Source organism: Argopecten irradians, chromosome 5, assembly GCF_041381155.1.
Source record: "Argopecten irradians isolate NY chromosome 5, Ai_NY, whole genome shotgun sequence".
NCBI lineage: Eukaryota > Metazoa > Mollusca > Bivalvia > Pectinida > Pectinidae > Argopecten > Argopecten irradians.
The window spans coordinates 1517515-1538844 of NC_091138.1; the positions used below are offsets into that span (position 1 = coordinate 1517515).

General features: G+C 33.7%; 2 protein-coding genes across 3 annotated transcripts in view; both read right to left on the minus strand.

Moving 5' to 3' along the window:
• The window catches only part of LOC138322617 (fatty acid synthase-like), a 381340-nt gene that overhangs the window by 223690 nt on the left and 136320 nt on the right, over window positions 1-21330 (minus strand). The gene's annotated exons all lie outside the window — the stretch shown is intronic.
• On the minus strand, window positions 1214-20138 carry LOC138322615 (transmembrane protein 272-like). Of its 2 annotated transcripts, XM_069266595.1 has the most exons (8): window positions 20006-20138; window positions 19295-19324; window positions 14486-14576; window positions 14078-14188; window positions 13793-13852; window positions 13159-13368; window positions 5082-5280; window positions 1214-4709 (listed from the first exon to the last, which is right to left on the minus strand). In XM_069266595.1, exons 1-7 carry the CDS (start codon window positions 20021-20023, stop codon window positions 5090-5092), a joined length of 711 nt encoding a protein of 236 aa, XP_069122696.1. In that variant the 5' UTR covers window positions 20024-20138; the 3' UTR covers window positions 1214-4709; window positions 5082-5089. The 2 variants fall into 2 exon arrangements, with proteins under 2 accessions (XP_069122696.1, XP_069122697.1); XM_069266596.1 differs by lacking the exon at window positions 19295-19324 and having other exon boundaries at window positions 20006-20116.

Here is a 21330-nt window from a genome sequence, read left to right on the forward strand (position 1 = left end):
TCAAATGCATTCTCTCTACCTAGCTGAGATGCTAACTAACTTCAAACTTAAAACGACATTTCGTCAAAGCCCACAGATACATTTAGCTTTGTTGTGATCTTTTGGAGCGATTACTACATACACGAAAATGAATCTGACAGCACTTCCAAATTATTTCGTCCCCTTAAATTCATTTCTAAGATTCCGGAAGAAGCATATTGATCTGCCAAGTCTAAAGGTCACCAGAACGTGACCCCTAACGGTATGTTGCCAGATCCTCAGAGGATATCATTTTAATAATAGTGATTATAATGCAGATCCTTACTCTCATATCGTTTTACACACAAATAAGGAGGATAGGGATATGTATTTTTACTCGATTGTCAATTCGTTTGCTTCGTTAGCTCGGTTTATTTTTCATTTATTTGTGTTCAGTTGTGTTGTTCCCAGTCTTATTACATATAGTGACATGTAACATGGCTAAGGGATTCAATTTCAAATAGTATTTCACAAACAAATTTAACATGGAAAGATTTTTTTCCAAATTTAAGTTCTTGCATCCTGTTGTAACCATATTTGATTTATTTGATAGGCATGCTTACTTATGAGCTTTAAAAATCTGCCATATTTCCATTTTTCCCTTAATTAAATATTTTCGCCTTTCTAACTTTTATCCTTGTTTTGTTATTCTTTGTTTTTGTCCTCGTGTAATCAGTCTTTGTTGTTTGTCCTCTTATCAGTGTTACTTTTGTCCTTGTTTAATCAGTGTACAAAAATATCATGACTTAGTTTTATATCGCTTGTTATTTAGTTCAAACATTTATCAATATATATTTACAGTATATGAACGCAAACGATAGCAACGTAATGGCGTCCCTAGATACAGTTTTGTTTTGGCTGTGCATTTGGTACACGTGTGGTTCAAGGTAAGTAATAAGATGACGCTTGCTTTCCAGGGCATCTGGTCCCCACATCCTACCTTTAATCCATATTCTGTGAATGTTAGCGCTGGGCACAACTCATTTAGGGAGTATGCCGATAATTTAGTGCTTTAGCAAAATTAAGTTTTTATGGAACCTTTGACCACCGTCACTAAAACATCAATAAAAAATCATTTTATTTGTCGATGGTTTAGAAAATTGAAATTTCCCGATAGATATAAGATACTCTCTATTCAGATATAAAGACAATAGTGGTAATAAGGTATAATATATATTGACAATAAAATAACAAACGTTTTTTCATCGATATTTTATTATAGGCACCATTACCATATAAATAACAAAATATAGCAAACAGAACGACAGAAAACAGGAAAATATATTAATTAGTAAATAGCGCACTTATACGTGCGAAATGTAAATAACTAGCTATAAATAACTCTTTAGAAACCTTTACAATATTAATTAAACAAAGACGGAGAAAACATGTATATCATACATCAGTATCACATAGTCAGGGATTTCTTATATTATCATTCTATTCCTGGTTTACATATACTTAATTCTGTATTTGGATATTTACAGAGTTGTCTGCTCTTGTGGGTAGATATTTTAAAATTGTTAACGCCATGCGTTTGCGAGCATCACACCATATATCTCAACATATTATATCAACATAATAAAGTCACAATGGATACCTACCCGGGCGAACAGATAACTAATTTATACAAATATGGAATTATAACCCAGAGGTTGTTTACATCAAACGACAACAAAAAATATTTTATGTCACACAACATGAAATTCAGCAGAATATGTACTTTAACATTTTAACACCAGTAAAACATCACCTATACCATACAAAAATAGTCTCCATTCTAATGTATTCATACATCTATCATGAAATTCCACAATGAAAATATGTTTGTAGTATTGACAGGGATTTGATGACATGGGCACCACGTTACGTAGTTACAGAATAGTTTTTAATAATTACTTATAAATTAACAAGCACATGTTTTCATTGTACTGATGTAAATTCCAATATTTTTTCTACTGTGCTTCAAATTATAATATCCGAAATATTAAATCATCCATAATTTAATATCCCCTTCAGTTACCAGATCGGATAAGGCGCATACATGTACTATTGCCACAACAATCATTCACTGAAAATACGACAAATTTATAATTCTGGATAGTTGATAATTTAACAATTACAACGAGGTTTAATAAGAATTTCGCAAAAAAACATAATAATAGTAAAAACATCCCAAGTCCGGCTAAATAATTGTAATAAGATACCTATATAAAAGTACTTCCTTTAAAGCTTTTAAAGGATTTTGAATGCATTTTCACACCATTAAGGAAACAATCAGTACTTTCTCTGTTAAATATTGCGAAACATCAAACATGTACATTGCATAAAGAAGCCAACATATAAATCAGCTGGATTGCAGAAGATATTAATCATATATTTGTGACCCCCATCTCCCAAATATTTCATGTTTCAAATTAATAAATAATATCGAGCAAAAAGCTCAGACAATGTATAAGTGAAGTATGAACATCACAAATTCAACTAAGTACAGTTACAAATTATGCAAAATGAGGTTACAAACAATAAAGTCTTATTCACATCAACCATGGTTATACCATTTATCTATTAAAAAAAATATGTGTATATATCTTAGCTTGTATACCCTGTAATATCTGGTAAGAAAAACTTGATAAAAATGGATGACATAAAAAAAAATTAAGTTCAAAAATATTTTTATCATTTCTTAAGTATTGCTTTGTTTATTCAAGCATGCAAAATATGTTATCACTTTGTCAATAGTCTATATCTGGGCACAGTTTGTCAATAGTCTATATCTGGGCGCAGTTTGTAAACATTCCTAGACGTAAGGAAAGGCCTTAATTTTAAAACAACCCTTAGGGAAGCATTACAGAAGTGAAGAAATGAGTTCTGGAACCTTCTGTGACTGATTTCATGCTTTCTTACGGAGATGTTTTAAATAACTAAGGAGTGCTAATAAAACTGGGGCCCGGTAAAGGGTACAAGGTAAATCCTTTTACATAGAGTAGCTTGGTAATTGTCAGTAAGTACAGTTTTACTACTGTATCATCCACGGTCCTGTTTCTGACAGAAAAGCCTCCTATGTAGTATGTGAAATAAGTTTTTTAAACTTCCCAAACCTTGTCAGGACATTTTCACAAAACATGAAATATGTGTCACTTATGACGAGAATTGAGAGGCTGTATATACGATAAATAAAGCACAGTGAGTAATGAGCATGTCAGTTCTTATTTTTGATTCAATTTGGGGTAAAAATCACAACTGAATGTTACCTTGCTCACCAGCATTGGGTGCGAGAAAAGCTGCAAGCTTTGTATGCTGGGAGCACTGGTCTCATTTTAGCACAGGTATATATAAATAACAAAGATACCTCTATACCAGAGAGTGAAGTAAGGAGGCATGGGTAAACCAATATATTCAGATGGATACAAAATAAATACGTTGAAATTATTTTTTTTCTTTTTTTTTCATATTTTCTTCATATCATCTTAAAAAGGTTAAAACAAATGCGAAATTATGAAATGAGATTCAGCATCTTCATTTCTTTTTAATGCCTCATCCTAGATTTATTATATACCACATTGAAAGATTCGTTTAAATTCTAACTTTAAGTTAAATATGCCGTAATTTTCATAATTAAGAATCAAGAAGACTTCTTAATTTGTCTTGAGAAATGGTTTTAATTTTACAAATTCAAATCAGAGCTCAAAATGAATTGCCATAAATAAAATTTACGTCAACAGTGCAGTGAAATGAGTACACACAGTCAAAGCAAGAAACCAAGTTGTGGTCTACAAATTCATTTAACATTTTTACAGTGTTGTCAGTAATGATAATGACTTTTTTAGATGTTTTCATCTGAGCATAAAAAAGCATACACAAAACTAGAGATATTCACAGCTTAATTAATCAAATGTTATGGATTTCAATAGATCACTGAAAAGAAAGCATATCAAAATGTTTCTCCAATTATGTCACATGTGTGGCACTCATTGTTTGAATTTATTATTAAAATCAACAAAACTGAAATGTACACATCATGACTAAATTATAACACAAGTCAAAGTCAAGTTAAGGTCATTTGAGTACAAAAGACACACACATACGTAACTTAAACAGATGCATGTAAACAACAAGAGGAAAATAACAGAAAATGAATTATAATCCTGGTAATGTAACAAAACATCTCAAATGAGAGTCCACAACACTTAAAATGTACCTGATACTAAAACTGGTACAGTAGCAATTTTGTGTGTAACTACCTAAAAAGTAAAATGTCCTGAAACAAATGTCCCTGTTATAGTGTATGACACATGTGTTAACATTACATCTATAGTAAACATTGTCACATGTAATACAGACACTTATATTCCTACATATATACTTCATAATTTGAGCAAAATATTGGTGCCATCTTATACATAAGATCTACTATTTTAATTGCTTCAGTCAGTTCAAGATTACTCATCTTGTCATTTTACAACATTAAAATCAATCACTTTTATTTCGAATACTATGGTTTTGATTTTTAATCTCAGATACGTGTGCAAAATATAAAGATATGATATCCAGATCCATTGTAACTACGGTTACTGAATCATACAGGGAAGCAGAAGATACTAACCGTAGGATTAAGTACAATATGGCAGAACCATGGCGACGCCAACCTCAGTTTTTAAGTTACCGTAGATAGGTAAATAAAATATTGCCTGTAAATGAAAAACACAATGCCAGCATATGTTTTGAATTCATTGATAGACAATGGGTCAATACCATAATGGAACCCTTGGACCTTGATTCTTCTATTTAACAAATGACGGGTAAATGATAACCTTATATGCCAAAATCCCAGAAGGATTCTGGTTTTTTTTTATTATCGCAATTCACCTGCAATAAGCCCTCTCTCAACAATAAGCCCTCTCTCAGCAATAAGCCCTTTCCCTTTTTAATCAAGTCTGTAAGAACTAGTGTCAAATCCGACATCAAGACCCTTCTTATTTTTTTATTCTATTTGCTTGTTACTTTTCGACTTTGGGTGAAATAATAAATCTTTATGAAAGTTTATTGTTTACAATAGTTACCTCAATAATTAGGATTTACTTCCGGTTGTAAGAGCAGCTATAATACCCCCACAACATGTCAGGACACAGATGAGACCAGCCAGAATGTAGGACGCCGTAATTACCCAGAAGGCAAAGTAGTAACAGGTGGGATGACAGTACAACGGAGAGCCAGATACCGTGGTGAAGTTACCATAGGTACGATATACCCACACATTTCCTGTAAACACAGTCAATAAACAGTATCTTAACATAGGTACGATATACCCACACATTTCCTGTAAACACAGCCAATATACAGTATCTTAACATAGGTATGATATATACCAACACATTTCCTGTAAAACACAGTCAATATACAGTATCTTAACATAGGTACGATTTACCCACACATTTCCTGTAAACACAGTCAATATACAGTATCTTAACATAGGTACGATATACCTACACATTTCCTGTAAAACACAGCCAATATACAGTATCTAAACATAGGTAAGATATACCCACACATTTCCTGTAAAACACAGCCAATATACAGTATCTTAACATAGGTACGATATACCCACACATTTCCTGTAAAACACAGTCAATATACAGTATCTTAACATAGGTACGATATACCCACACATTTCCTGTAAAACACAGCCAATATACCGTATCTTAACATAGGTATGATATATACCAACACATTTCCTGTAAAACACAGTCAATATACAGTATCTTAACATAGGTACGATATACCCACACATTTCCTGTAAAACACAGTCAATATACAGTATCTTAACATAGGTACGATATACCCACACATTTCCTGTAAACACAGTCAATATACAGTATCTTAACATAGGTACGATATACCCACACATTTCCTGTAAAACACAGCCAATATACAGTATCTTAACATAGGTACGATATACCCACACATTTCCTGTAAAACACAGTCAATATACAGTATCTTAACATAGGTACGATATACCTACACATTTCCTGTAAAACACAGCCAATATACAGTATCTTAACATAGGTACGATATACCCACACATTTCCTGTAAAACACAGTCAATATACAGTATCTTAACATAGGTACGATATACCTACACATTTCCTGTAAAACACAGCCAATATACAGTATCTAAACATAGGTAAGATATACCCACACATTTCCTGTAAAACACAGTCAATATACAGTATCTTAACATAGGTACGATATACCCACACATTTCCTGTAAAACACAGTCAATATACAGTATCTTAACATAGGTACGATATACCCACACATTTCCTGTAAAACACAGCCAATATACAGTATCTTAACATAGGTATGATATACCAACACATTTCCTGTAAAACACAGCCAATATACAGTATCTTAACATAGGTACGATATACCCACACATTTCCTGTAAAACACAGCCAATATACAGTATCTTAACATAGGTACGATATACCCACACATTTCCTGTAAAACACAGTCAATATACAGTATCTTAACATAGGTACGATATACCCACACATTTCCTGTAAAACACAGCCAATATACAGTATCTTAACATAGGTAGGATATACCCACACATTTCCTGTAAAACACAGTCAATATACAGTATCTTAACATAGGTACGATATACCCACACATTTCCTGTAAAACACAGCCAATATACAGTATCTTAACATAGGTACGATATACCCACACATTTCCTGTAAAACACAGTCAATATACAGTATCTTAACATAGGTACGATATACCCACACATTTCCTGTAAAACACAGCCAATATACAGTATCTTAACATAGGTACGATATACCCACACATTTCCTGTAAAACACAGTCAATATACAGTATCTTAACATAGGTACGATATACCTACACATTTCCTGTAAAACACAGTCAATATACAGTATCTTAACATAGGTACGATATACCCACACATTTCCTGTAAAACACAGTCAATATACAGTATCTTAACAATATAGTACGATATACCCACACATTTCCTGTAAAACACAGTCAATATACAGTATCTTAAAACATAGGTACGATTATACCCACACATTTCCTGTATAAACACAGTCAATATACAGTATCTTAACATAGGTACGATATACCCACACATTTCCTGTAAAACACAGCAATATACAGTATCTTAACATAGGTACGATATACCCACACATTTCCTGTAAAACACAGTCAATATACAGTATCTTAACATAGGTACGATATACCCACACATTTCCTGTAAAACACAGCCAATATACAGTATCTTAACATAGGTACGATATACCACACATTTCCTGTACAGCCAATATACAGTATCTTAACAATGATACCCACATTCCTGTAAAACACAGTCAATATACAGTATCTTAACATAGGTACGATATACCCACACATTTCCTGTAAAACACAGTCAATATACAGTATCTTAACATAGGTACGATATACCACACATTTCCTGTAAAACACAGCAAATATACCATCACACATACCACATTTCCTGTAAAACACAGCAATATACAGTATCTTAACATAGGTACGATATACCCACACATTTCCTGTAAAACACAGTCAATATACAGTATCTTAACATAGGTACGATATACCCACACATTTCCTGTAAAACACAGTCAATATACAGTATCTTAACATAGGTACGATATACCCACACATTTCCTGTAAAACACAGCAATATACAGTATCTTAACATAGGTACGATATACCCACACATTTCCTGTAAAACACAGTCAATATACAGTATCTTAACATAGGTACGATATACCCACACATTTCCTGTAAAACACAGTCAATATACAGTATCTTAACATAGGTACGATATACCCACACATTTCCTGTAAAACACAGCCAATATACAGTATCTTAACATAGGTACGATATACCCACACATTTCCTGTAAAACACAGTCAATATACAGTATCTTAACAAACGATAGTACGATATACCCACACATTTCCTGTAAAACACAGTCAATATACAGTATCTTAACATAGGTACGATATACCCACACATTTCCTGTAAAACACAGTCAATATACAGTATCAAACGATAGTATGATATACCCACACATTTCCTGTAAACACAGTCAATATACAGTATCTTAACTTAGGTACGATATACCCACACATTTCCTGTAAAACACAGTCAATATACAGTATCTTAACATAGGTACGATATACCCACACATTTCCTGTAAACACAGTCAATATACAGTATCTTAACATAGGTACGATATACCCACACATTTCCTGTAAAACACAGCCAATATACAGTATCTTAACATAGGTACGATATACCCACACATTTCCTGTAAAACACAGCCAATATACAGTATCTTAACAAACGATAGTATGATATACCCACACATTTCCTGTAAAACACAGCCAATATACAGTATCTTAACAAACGATAGTACAATATACCCACACATTTCCTGTAAAACACAGCCAATATACAGTATCTTAACAAATAAGAGTATGATATACCCACACATTTCCTGTAAAACACAGCCAATATACAGTATCTTAACAAATAGGTACGATATACCCACACATTTCCTGTAAAACACAGCCAATATACAGTATCTTAACAAACAATAGTACGATATACCCACACATTTCCTGTAAAACACAGCCAATATACAGTATCTTAACAAACAATAGTACGATATACCCACACATTTCCTGTAAAACACAGCCAATATACAGTATCTTAACATAGGTACGATATACCCACACATTTCCTGTAAAACACAGTCAATATACAGTATCTTAACATAGGTACGATATACCCACACATTTCCTGTAAAACACAGCCAATATACAGTATCTTAACATAGGTACGATATACCCACACATTTCCTGTAAAACACAGCCAATATACAGTATCTTAACATAGGTACGATATACCCACACATTTCCTGTAAAACACAGCCAATATACAGTATCTTAACAAACAATAGTACGATATACCCACACATTTCCTGTAAAACACAGCCAATATACAGTATCTTAACATAGGTACGATATACCCACACATTTCCTGTAAAACACAGCCAATATACAGTATCTTAACATAGGTACGATATACCCACACATTTCCTGTAAAACACAGCCAATATACAGTATCTTAACATAGGTACGATATACCCACACATTTCCTGTAAAACACAGCCAATATACAGTATCTTAACAAAGATAGTACGATATACCCACACATTTCCTGTAAAACACAGTCAATATACAGTATCTTAACATAGGTACGATATACCCACACATTTCCTGTAAAACACAGCCAATATACAGTATCTTAACATAGGTACGATATACCCACACATTTCCTGTAAAACACAGTCAATATACAGTATCTTAACATAGGTACGATATACCCACACATTTCCTGTAAAACACAGCCAATATACAGTATCTTAACATAGGTACGATATACCCACACATTTCCTGTAAAACACACAGCCATAATATACCCACACAGTATCCTGTAAAACACAGCCAATATACAGTATCTTAACATAGGTACGATATACCCACACATTTCCTGTAAAACACAGTCAATATACAGTATCTTAACATAGGTACGATATACCCACACATTTCCTGTAAAACACAGTCAATATACAGTATCTTAACACATAGTTACGATATACCCACACATTTCCTGTAAAACACAGCCAATATACAGTATCTTAACATAGGTACGATATACCCACACATTTCCTGTAAAACACAGTCAATATACAGTATCTTAACATAGGTACGATATACCCACACATTTCCTGTAAAACACAGCCAATATACAGTATCTTAAACACATAGTACGATATACCCACACATTTCCTGTAAAACACAGCCAATATACAGTATCTTAACATAGGTACGATATACCCACACATTTCCTGTAAAAACAGTCAATATACAGTATCTTAACATAGTACGATATACCCACACATTTCCTGTAAAACACAGTCAATATACAGTATCTTAACATAGTACGATATACCCACACATTTCCTGTAAAACAATACAGTATCTTAACATAGGTACGATATACCCACACATTTCCTGTATCTAAAACATAGGTACGATATACCCACACATTTCCTGTAAAACACAGCCAATATACAGTATCTTAACAAACAATAGTACGATATACCCACACATTTCCTGTAAAACACAGCCAATATACAGTATCTTAACAAACAATAGTACGATATACCCACACATTTCCTGTAAAACACAGCCAATATACAGATCTAATATGATATATCTTAACATAGGTACGATATACCCACACATTTCCTGTAAAACACAGTCAATATACAGTATCTTAACAAACGATAGTACGATATACCCACACATTTCCTGTAAAACACAGTCAATATACAGTATCTTAACATAGGTACGATATACCCACACATTTCCTGTAAAACACAGTCAATATACAGTATCTTAACATAGGTACGATATACCCACACATTTCCTGTAAAACACAGCCAATATACAGTATCTTAACATAGGTACGATATACCCACACATTTCCTGTAAACACAGCCAATATACAGTATCTTAACAAACGATAGTACGATATACCCACACATTTCCTGTAAAACACAGTCAATATACAGTATCTTAACATAGGTACGATATACCCACACATTTCCTGTAAAACACAGTCAATATACAGTATCTTAACATAGGTACGATATACCCACACATTTCCTGTAAAACACAGTCAATATACAGTATCTTAACATAGGTACGATATACCCACCACACATTTCCTGTAAAACACAGCCAATATACAGTATCTTAACATAGGTACGATATACCCACACATTTCCTGTAAAACACAGCCAATATACAGTATCTTAACATAGGTACGATATACCCACACATTTCCTGTAAAACACAGCCAATATACAGTATCTTAACATAGGTACGATATACCCACACATTTCCTGTAAAACACAGCCAATATACAGTATCTTAACAAACGATAGTATGATATACCCACACATTTCCTGTAAAACACAGTCAATATACAGTATCTTAACTTAGGTACGATATACCCACACATTTCCTGTAAAACACAGTCAATATACAGTATCTTAACATAGGTACGATATACCCACACATTTCCTGTAAAACACAGCCAATATACAGTATCTTAACATAGGTATGATATACCCACACATTTCCTGTAAAACACAGCAATATACAGTATCTTAACATAGGTACGATATACCCACACATTTCCTGTAAAACACAGTCAATATACAGTATCTTAACATAGGTACGATATACCCACACATTTCCTGTAAAACACAGTCAATATACAGTATCTTAACAAGCAATAGTACGATATACCCACACATTTCCTGTAAAACACAGCCAATATACAGTATCTTAACAAACAATAGTACGATATACCCACACATTTCCTGTAAAACACAGTCAATATACAGTATCTTAACATAGGTACGATATACCCACACATTTCCTGTAAAACACAGTCAATATACAGTATCTTAACATAGGTACGATATACCCACACATTTCCTGTAAAACACAGTCAATATACAGTATCTTAACATAGGTACGATATACCCACACATTTCCTGTAAAACACAGCCAATATACAGTATCTTAACATAGGTACGATATACCCACACATTTCCTGTAAAACACAGTCAATATACAGTATCTTAACATAGGTACGATATACCCACACATTTCCTGTAAAACACAGCCAATATACAGTATCTTAACATAGGTACGATATACCCACACATTTCCTGTAAAACACAGTCAATATACAGTATCTTAACATAGGTACGATATACCCACACATTTCCTGTAAAACACAGCCAATATACAGTATCTTAACATAGGTACGATATACCCACACATTTCCTGTAAAACACAGCCAATATACAGTATCTTAACATAGGTACGATATACCCACACATTTCCTGTAAAACACAGTCAATATACAGTATCTTAACATAGGTACGATATACCTACACATTTCCTGTAAAACACAGTCAATATACAGTATCTTAACATAGGTACGATATACCCACACATTTCCTGTAAAACACAGTCAATATACAGTATCTTAACATAGGTACGATATACCTACACACTTCCTGTAAAACAGCCAATATACAGTATTTTAACATAGGTACGTTTATGTAAAACACAGCCAATATACAGTATCTTAACAAACGATAGTATGATATACCTACACACTTCCTGTAAAACACAGCCAATATACAGTATCTTAACAAACAATAGTACGATATACCCACACATTTCCTGTAAAACACAGTCAATATACAGTATCTTAACAAACGATAGTACGATATACCCACACATTTCCTGTAAAACACAGTCAATATACAGTATCTTAACAAACGATAGTACGATATACCTACACATTGTCTGTAAACACAGTCAATATACAGTATCTTAACAAACAATAGTACGATATACCCACACATTTCCTGTAAAACACAGCCAATATACACAATCAATCTACTGCATTAAACTGAGATTTAAACAAAAAAGAAATGGGGAGAAAGAGACGCTAAGCTTGGAGTCTGATATGAAGTTATATGCCAGAACATATGTAGCATTCATACTTACGTTCTTGATACGATACGAGTGTAGAGATTGTTATTGCCAGGGACTTGTTCCAATGCTAAATTTTATGATTAGATGATAATTACAGAGCACAATTAAGATGACATGGTTATAGAAGATTGTGGGAAAAGTTTATAGTCAGCATCAAGATCTAAAAAGATATTGTTACTTTCTCTTCTCTCTATGCATAAACGGGCTGTCACATATGGAATAGAAATCACTAATCAGACCATTGAGTAGCAGAAAAATTTTCCTTTCACATATGAATATGGGATAAGAACTTGTTCAACACACGACCTCAGATCACTTATCAGACAATTGTGTAACAGAAAACTTTACCTGTCACATATGAATGTTAGATTACTAATCAGGACTTGTTCAACACATGACCTCACTCATCCGATAATAGTGTAACAGAAGACCTTACCTGCAATAAACCAGGCAAACAAGAAGCAGTTGAGCAGCATGTCCCCAGGATTTGTCTTAACATGTTTCTGGTCATCCTCCTCGCCATCGTTTCTACTTCTCAACTTCTGTCCTAGACTTGACAGGTTCTTGATGATCCCAAACACCCCGGCCACCAGGAGATAGATCGGGATATACCTTTCAGCGGGGCAGTCATTTAGATACACAGCTCCTATCAACCAAAACAGGTTAACAATTAAATGGAAACCAAAGAATCCCACAGAAGGAACTGCCTGGTATAGCATAAATAAACCTCTTGTTTTCAATTTTCATTTCTTTCACTTATGCACTAAAATGTTGAATTAAAGCCACTTTCAGATTTATTACTAAAATATGATTTTTTTTATTCCTTGCTTAATTCTAGAGCAAAAATTGTAAATACCAATATATCGTCTTCCCACATTGAACACATCAGACCTCTACTTAAGTAGCCTCGAGGGCAGTGGGCTCCACCACTTTCTGAGATTTGAATCTCAGCCACATAAGATGGTCCCTGGCCACATTTTGGCAAAATTTTGTTCAGTAATTACAGAGAAAAAAGGATGCTCTCAATATGTCTGTTTTATTGGAAGTTTTAAGATGTCTTTCATACCTACCTATAACTAACATTGCAATTGGAATGGCCAGGAAAATTCCCATTACAATGGTACAAGCCACTGTGAAAAACAAGGGTTTCAACATTAATTAGTGGTTATGTTACAAGTTTAATGTCAAACATTCACGATAATGTCTATCTCATCAAAAGTAATTCATTAATGAAAATGTTGAATATGAAAAACACAAAAATTTTGTTTCAGTCTTCTGTTCCATCAATAAGACCAGTAACAACAAATTCTGCTTCATTTGAATTTGTTCATCACTCCTACAGAATATAGACTTACAGGTTCCCATCAGGATGCCCACAAAACTCTTGGCAAACTCAGCATTATTACTGGATGAAGCTTTAGCTGCTTTCATCTTCCCAAACAGAGAATCGTAGGATGGAGGGGGCTCTGAAAGGTAAACATTCAAAATTATTGTATTAACCATATTTTGCTTTAACTTGCACTTCAAAGTCATGGTTATCATAATTATACTGAATATTCATTTATATGTCATGCAGCTCATTCAGTGGAATTTCTCCTGGTATCAAAGCATGTGTCAATCTTGTAGTAAAATGTTTGTCATTGAAGTCCCCATAGGTACAAGACTAGCTATGAACTATTCATAAGCAAAAGGCTTTAAAAGATTGATTTGGATGTGAGAAAAAAAAAACAAATAAAACCCAAAATCATAAAGAGGCCCCATACCACTGTAGCCATTTGCTCCATAGGGAGGGAGTCCTTCAGGCATGTCCACTGCTGACTGGTCTGCTGTAGCATGGTAAGATGGTGGTGAGTCCTGAGTATTGTTAGAGAATAAAGTTAAAATCAGATGGTTACAAACTTGAGACAGAACAGAAATGATATCTATAACAATCATCTAGTCCTGAGTAGTGTTAGAGAATAAAGTTAACATCAGATGGTTACAAACTTGAGACAGAACAGAAATGATATCTATAACAATCATCTGCTTGTCAATATTTGGTTTATTATTCTGTATACCAACTTCTTTTTGTGTGCGATCAGAAATTACAAAAATTGTAGTCACCACAAAAATGCCTTGACCACAGCTAAAGTTGAGCAGCACAACTCTAAAAGTGGATCATACAGAAATCAGCTGAGTGGAGAAAACTTATCAGTTAAATCAACTTCATAAACATTTAATACAATCCTACAAATTTTTTCTAGAAAATGTAAGAATTATTCAAAGAGTTGTTAATTTACTTTCCTGTTGCTTTAACTGAGGAATGACTTAAGTTTTTTCACAAAGACAATTCATTAAAACACCAAAAGCGGTTTTAGGCTCATTTAGATATGTTTATCAACAATGTTTTAAGACTCAAAGATAAATTAACTAAATATAGGGTACAAACAACTACAAAAATGTTAATATGGTTACCATGCCAACAAAATTAGTTAACCTCTACCAAACATGGAAACATGCAGAGTTAGTAGGCCTTAGCAAAGTAAACAGTCTAATTTCTATGCTACGTATACCCAGATAAATAAACCATACTCATAAAATATACAGGAATTATCACTATTTATAATAAAGATAAATTATAACAAGTATTAGCTTCCCAAAAAGCTAAGTGGGCTACGCGGAAGCTTAACCCTTTGACTGGAAAGAATATGGAAATTAAACAATGATATGACACTATGCTTTGAAATTTTAATTGTTCTGTTGGAAGCCATTTTATAATTTGTGAGTTTGTGTTAGTGCAAGGTAGCCAGGTGTAGTACAGATGAATAGTTTTAAACATACTGTTGTTACCAACAAAATAAAAAGGGTTTAATGAAGAGATTGCTAAGCTCAGAAAAAAGGCAAAGACAATTCATGCAATATTTCATATGTTTCTGTGTTTTTCTATGTTCCATTTTCATTCCGCTTTTAGTATGTACATGTAGTCATTCCACATTCTGCATTTTAGTATGTTCCATGTTCAATCAATTAGCATCTATATCTATACATTGTCTGATATTTATTGTTACACGATGGTATTATAAATAAGAAATATAATAGTAATGTCTCGAACATGGTACGCTACTACAGATATATTTGTTCCATCTGTAAATGGAACCAGATTTTATTGAAATTGCTGGATTAATTTCTATAAAATCCTTATTCAGAATACTTTTACCAGGAATGAAACACTGCAATCTGAACAGATGCAAGCCCTGTATGACCATGATTTATCAGGAAAATGGCGTCCGAATCCGGACAGATTCAAGTCTGTTTCCTTAATTTGATTTAATATTACTTCAACAGGGAATGTTTGTAACACACAGATCAGGCGTCTGATTCAAGCTTTCTTGATAAATGACTATTCTTAAGGATTGATTGTCAATTTTGTTGCTTGCATTGACTGATGAAGAAAGTTAATCTCGTGCAAATGAAGTGAACTGCGAAGCAGTTCATGTAACATTTGCACGAGATTAACTTTCTTCATCAGTCAATGCAAGCAACAAAATTGATAATCAATCCTTATATTTACATTAACCAATTTAAAAATTCCGCTTTTGAAAAAAGTCAAATTATATGTGTTCGGTATAAGATTATTATACAATTTTGCAACATTGTACCAGTTATCGTACATGTATGTACAGCTACGGAACAGCCGCCAGTCAGTTCTTCTCGTCACCAAGGCAACACAAAATGTAGTTCCGAAAATAACTTCATTCTTTGTGCGTTGTTACGATAAAAAACGGAGATTTTGAAATATTGTTTTTATATTCAAGAATTAATGGCTTAAATTTTATCATAAAACATTATTATGTAGCTTCAAATACAAAAATTGCTGCGCAGTACTAGCAGTGCAGTCAATGTGTAATCCGGTCGCTCGATTGAGCAGGGGTCCGGTTTCGAAGAAAATGACGATTGTGGTGAAAATGCTGAATAGTTGGTATCTAAACATAATCAAACCTTTTAAAACTCAATTATAATTGTTATGGAATTAACTGAATGTTGTATTTCCGTCTGATAATTATTTGTAGCTGACATTTAAATATGTATTAACTAAACCTGTTGTGAAATCCAACCCCTGTGTCTATAGTATGTGATGCAGTCCAATAATCATGCTTCCGGGGCTCAATAAAACGTGTTAAGGCTCAATAAAACGTGTTAAAATGCGGGACTTAGTCGCAGATCACTGGAAGACTTCTGTGTTATTCTTGAAATGTGATAACTTCTCTGTCTACTGAAGTTTGGGGATTAAAATTCGGCATAAAGTAAGTAGAGAAATATCGATTTGAAAAATTGGCGGTTTCCAACGACCCTCCAATGCCGTGGATTTTGACACTCACAGAATCGTTTCGTTAGGCTTAATGTCACTGAAAATAGCCTGTTTGCTATTTGAGCGTATTTTCATGGAATCTATCGTTTCTAAGCTTACATGTATGACACCGTTTCACATATATTGTACACATTAAACTATTTGCGTTCGATTATGCCTACTATATGCGATGAGTGGTGAACCTCACTGCGTTCGGTCCTAACATGACGCTAACCCAAATTACACTTTTTGAAGATAACATTGTTAAAATTTTCTTACGTGTGCTTGAATTAAGATATCTCTCTAAACATTAAACAAATAAATGCTTTTAGTTTTAATTTCATGCTTTGTTTACTTGTCAGCAGTGCATATATTTATAGGCCTAAATAGAGAGCTTTGAAGCATCCCCGGTTCAGGCTATGCTCAGCATTTTTTACCTGGGCTTGAGCCTAATTCAGTGTGTCATCAAAATACGTGTAAAATATCTCTAGGCGACTATAATATTATATTACTGACAATTTCTAATATCACTTTATCAAGCATTCTTGTCTGTGTTTCTAAATGTACAACGGTAGGCCTAGGCCACATCGCAGAAAGTTCGTTCAAAACTGAAGCGGCGTAAAACTACAATGTAGGTCAAAATGTAAACAATGTCAAAATGTATTCTCACGCCGGTCAGAGGTCAGCACGTGACCAAGCATCTTCATTGGGAAATGAAGTGATCGGAGTTTACTAGTTTCATTGAGGCGGAGCGAAGTGAAAATGTAAATATTGTAAGATGGTGTGAATTCCTTATAAAACTAACTACCACGCCTCAAGCTGTGTAGCACATACAGTGTATGATTTTTATAGTGTCAATCTCATATATACATTTGTATATATCTATTTTTTGGTTACTTTTTCCATAGATTTTATCAGTGGATACATTTGAATGCCTGAGGAAAATGTTCACATTTGACCTTATAGTCCAAGTTTCCACAACACTACATACACATTGTGAGTGATTCAGGCAGTCAACATGCCATACCATCACATACACTCCGGAATTGTAAACTCAAAGTTCTTGTTTAACTTCAAGCTATGCGTATTCAAATGTTTCAGTTAATTAAATTATTAACATATCTTGAATTGTTTTGTCAATTTGAACAAATTACTTTTAATAAAATATGGTCTTCTAGTTATACCAGTTCAAGGTTCAGTCGAGTTTCTACATACTGTTATTTGTTAGATGGTTTAAAGATTAATCATTAAGTGTCCTACGTCATCATGATTGATAAATTATTCTATATATATATCAATTGTGATCTTCATTTTATTTATTATTTATCATTTTACTTGTTTATTAACTTAATTATGTACCTGGTAAGTCACATATTTATTATTATGGAATTGTTTGTTTCTTAAGTGTTGCATTTCAATGCTGATGAATGCAAGCATTCTCTTTTGTAAGTTTTACTTTATATGTAATAGGGTCATATTTTATGTGAATTTAAGTAATAAATGAAAGTGGTATAAAAAAGTGTATTTGAAAGATGTCTCAATATTTACAAATGTAAAATTTGTAGTTAATAGTAATATTGATTTGTATTGTCATGCTGTGTTTTACCCGCGTGCATAATATATCGTGTATATTCCCTAGCGCTGCATTTGTTGGTATGTGTATGTACGAATATGTTTGTGTACCCGTTAGTAGTGTTCACCGACGGATTTTTATGACGAACAGGACATATGTGACTGTTACAGACAGTAACGAAGTTGTTTGATTGGCTGGTATTTTCAGTTAAACATAGGGCCTATTTGGTATTATCAAATATCTTTTTGTATTTCGGTGGACATTTCTTATGCTAAGTCAAGAAATTCACTCATTTGGGTTTTCTTTAAATGGAATAAATGTATACATGAATCTGAACCCAGCTGGTTTGTCATTTTCTGAACATATTCCACCCGCTTCATATATAAAATGGATATATATTTTAAGCAAGCTATTTATTCTACTTCATATTTAACCTACAAGAAGGACAAACCTGAAATAAATAAATAAAAAAGCTCTGTTCAAGTGTTGAAATAATAATGACAGCATTACCAAAACAGTTCAAACCAACACCAACTTAAGTGTATGTTATCAAAGCTTCACACACCAATTTTTATAAACTTAGCATGCGTGGATGTGGACATTAATATCAGTATACTGATTATAAGTATTTAGAAAGGCAAACAATTAAGATAAAGCAAATTTGATTTTTACCTGCAGCATTGCATTTCCATCATTACTCGCCTAAACAAAGGAGGTCAAGCTATATATATAGATGTAGAAATATAAGATTCCTAAAGGAATCAATGGTATCAGAGAATTGCATAATACCCTGTAATAGTATATAGGGGTATTTTTATATATTTATACTATATGTTATTGACAGAACGCCAAACTCCTGTGGTAAAACACAAACCAGAAAGCCAGAAATACATATTGTAGTTCTATTTTTGATACATATTATATCTTATACATAGCAACAAGCACTCGCTCACATTTTGTTTTACTTAAATGATGTAATCTTTCCCAGGTTGGAGTGCTGCACTTTACTGTACAGGAAAGATGTAACGTGCCGAGGCCAGAGCAGAAAACAGGTAGGCTAAAGCGAAAGTACAATCAATATTGTTACGTATACATCATTACAAAACGTAGTCTTTTTACGTTTACTGTTTCAATTTCTATTCATCAGCCAACAAAAAGATATAAACCGAACTGCCCTCCATAGGCCAACCTTCATGTAGGCCTACTGTATAACGTTAGCTAACTTACAGTTAGCTAACAAGTTAGTGAGGCTGCTTTTAGCAGCATAAACCGGTTGGCCGCACCTCGGCTGGTCACCTTAACCTTATAGTATGGTTTTTATTATGAAGACGTTGTAAAAGCTATATTTATATTAATTCTACAATTGTATTATTCATAACTTACCAATTTTGTTTCTTCCATAGTTTAAGCTGTGGTGGGCAGGGAAAACAGTCGCGTTACAACCTCGTATGACAGACAAACACGGAAACTTAGCTATCAATCTAAACAAAGCGTTTCAGAGACGGTGATTGACTAGCTCTAAAGTACGGATAACAAATTCGCGGATAATAGGATGCGGATCCGTCTTGCTATAGGCCTAGGTGTACTGTAGATGTTCAATTTTAATTAAACATTAAACTGGAAATTATTATTAGAAACTGGCAAGCATGCGCATTGTGTACAATTGTAAATGAGAAAAAAAACAAGAGTTGATGGGAAAATACAGAAAGAAATAGGAGACAACAACAGACACAACAACCTACAAATGCGACACCAAGACGGTCGGTAAGCCTCAAAACCCAGCACAATATAAACTTATTCCTCGTGGCTTTTGAAGGAATTTTGAGAAATATCTTTAGAAGTAAATGATGATGATGAACAGTCTAAACAGACAGCTTTTTAGCGAGCTGTATGAGGTAAGGCAACTCTAGCACACCCTTGGATCATGGAAGACTTCATCTAATATAGCAGATAAAACAGACATATGCATTCTCATGATCAACAGACAGATCCAATCTGTATTCACCAGAGAGGACCACAGAGATGTGTCCACGACCACAGGGGGCCAACTCAATGAAAATGGATGTTGTCATACATTTTTTTGTATTTGGAGGATGGACTGATGAGTATATATGACAGTCATGTGATTTTTTTAAAAAAATATGAGATTTGAAAAATTATTAAAAAATCGGGATAATTACTATAAAACAGAGAAAGGGACGACAGTCGCCATATTGGATTTTTTACCCTCACCTCGATTAAAGTTAATTTTTTCACAATAGTATACCTTTTTTCCTAGAGTCATAATCACGCATCAGTCCTCCGATAATCCATAATCACACACAAACCATGCAAAAGCATATAAACGATGTCTATATAGTCAAACGCAATATTTTAATCCAAAATTACCGGCGCTTTCTGACTTGTGACATCGAAAGCAACGTCCTAGTGAAGAGCGATTAGAGTGACTTCCCCTGCAATGTCATTCAATCGGTTTAGTCAGAGGTATTCCGATACGTTTTTATATTCAAATTTTCCGCGAAAACAAACGTATCGGAATATCTCTGATTAAACCCATTGAATTACACTGCAGGGGAAGTCACTCTAATCGCTCTTCATTAGGACGTTGCTTTCGATGTCACAAGTCAGAAAAATTCACGACCATCTATTCCAGATCTGCCAGTAACACACAATATTTCTCCCAGACTTCATTGCACAATGAGGCTGGG

Bases quoted from the DNA above. Each gene is read 5' to 3' on its own strand.
- LOC138322615 (XM_069266595.1), bottom strand. The intron at 13,853-14,077 runs GTAAGTCTATAT...TGTTTTTCACAG, and splicing joins GGGCATCCTGATGGGAACCT to TGGCTTGTACCATTGTAATG. The intron at 13,369-13,792 runs GTAGGTATGAAA...TTTGGTTGATAG, and splicing joins AATTGCAATGTTAGTTATAG to GAGCTGTGTATCTAAATGAC.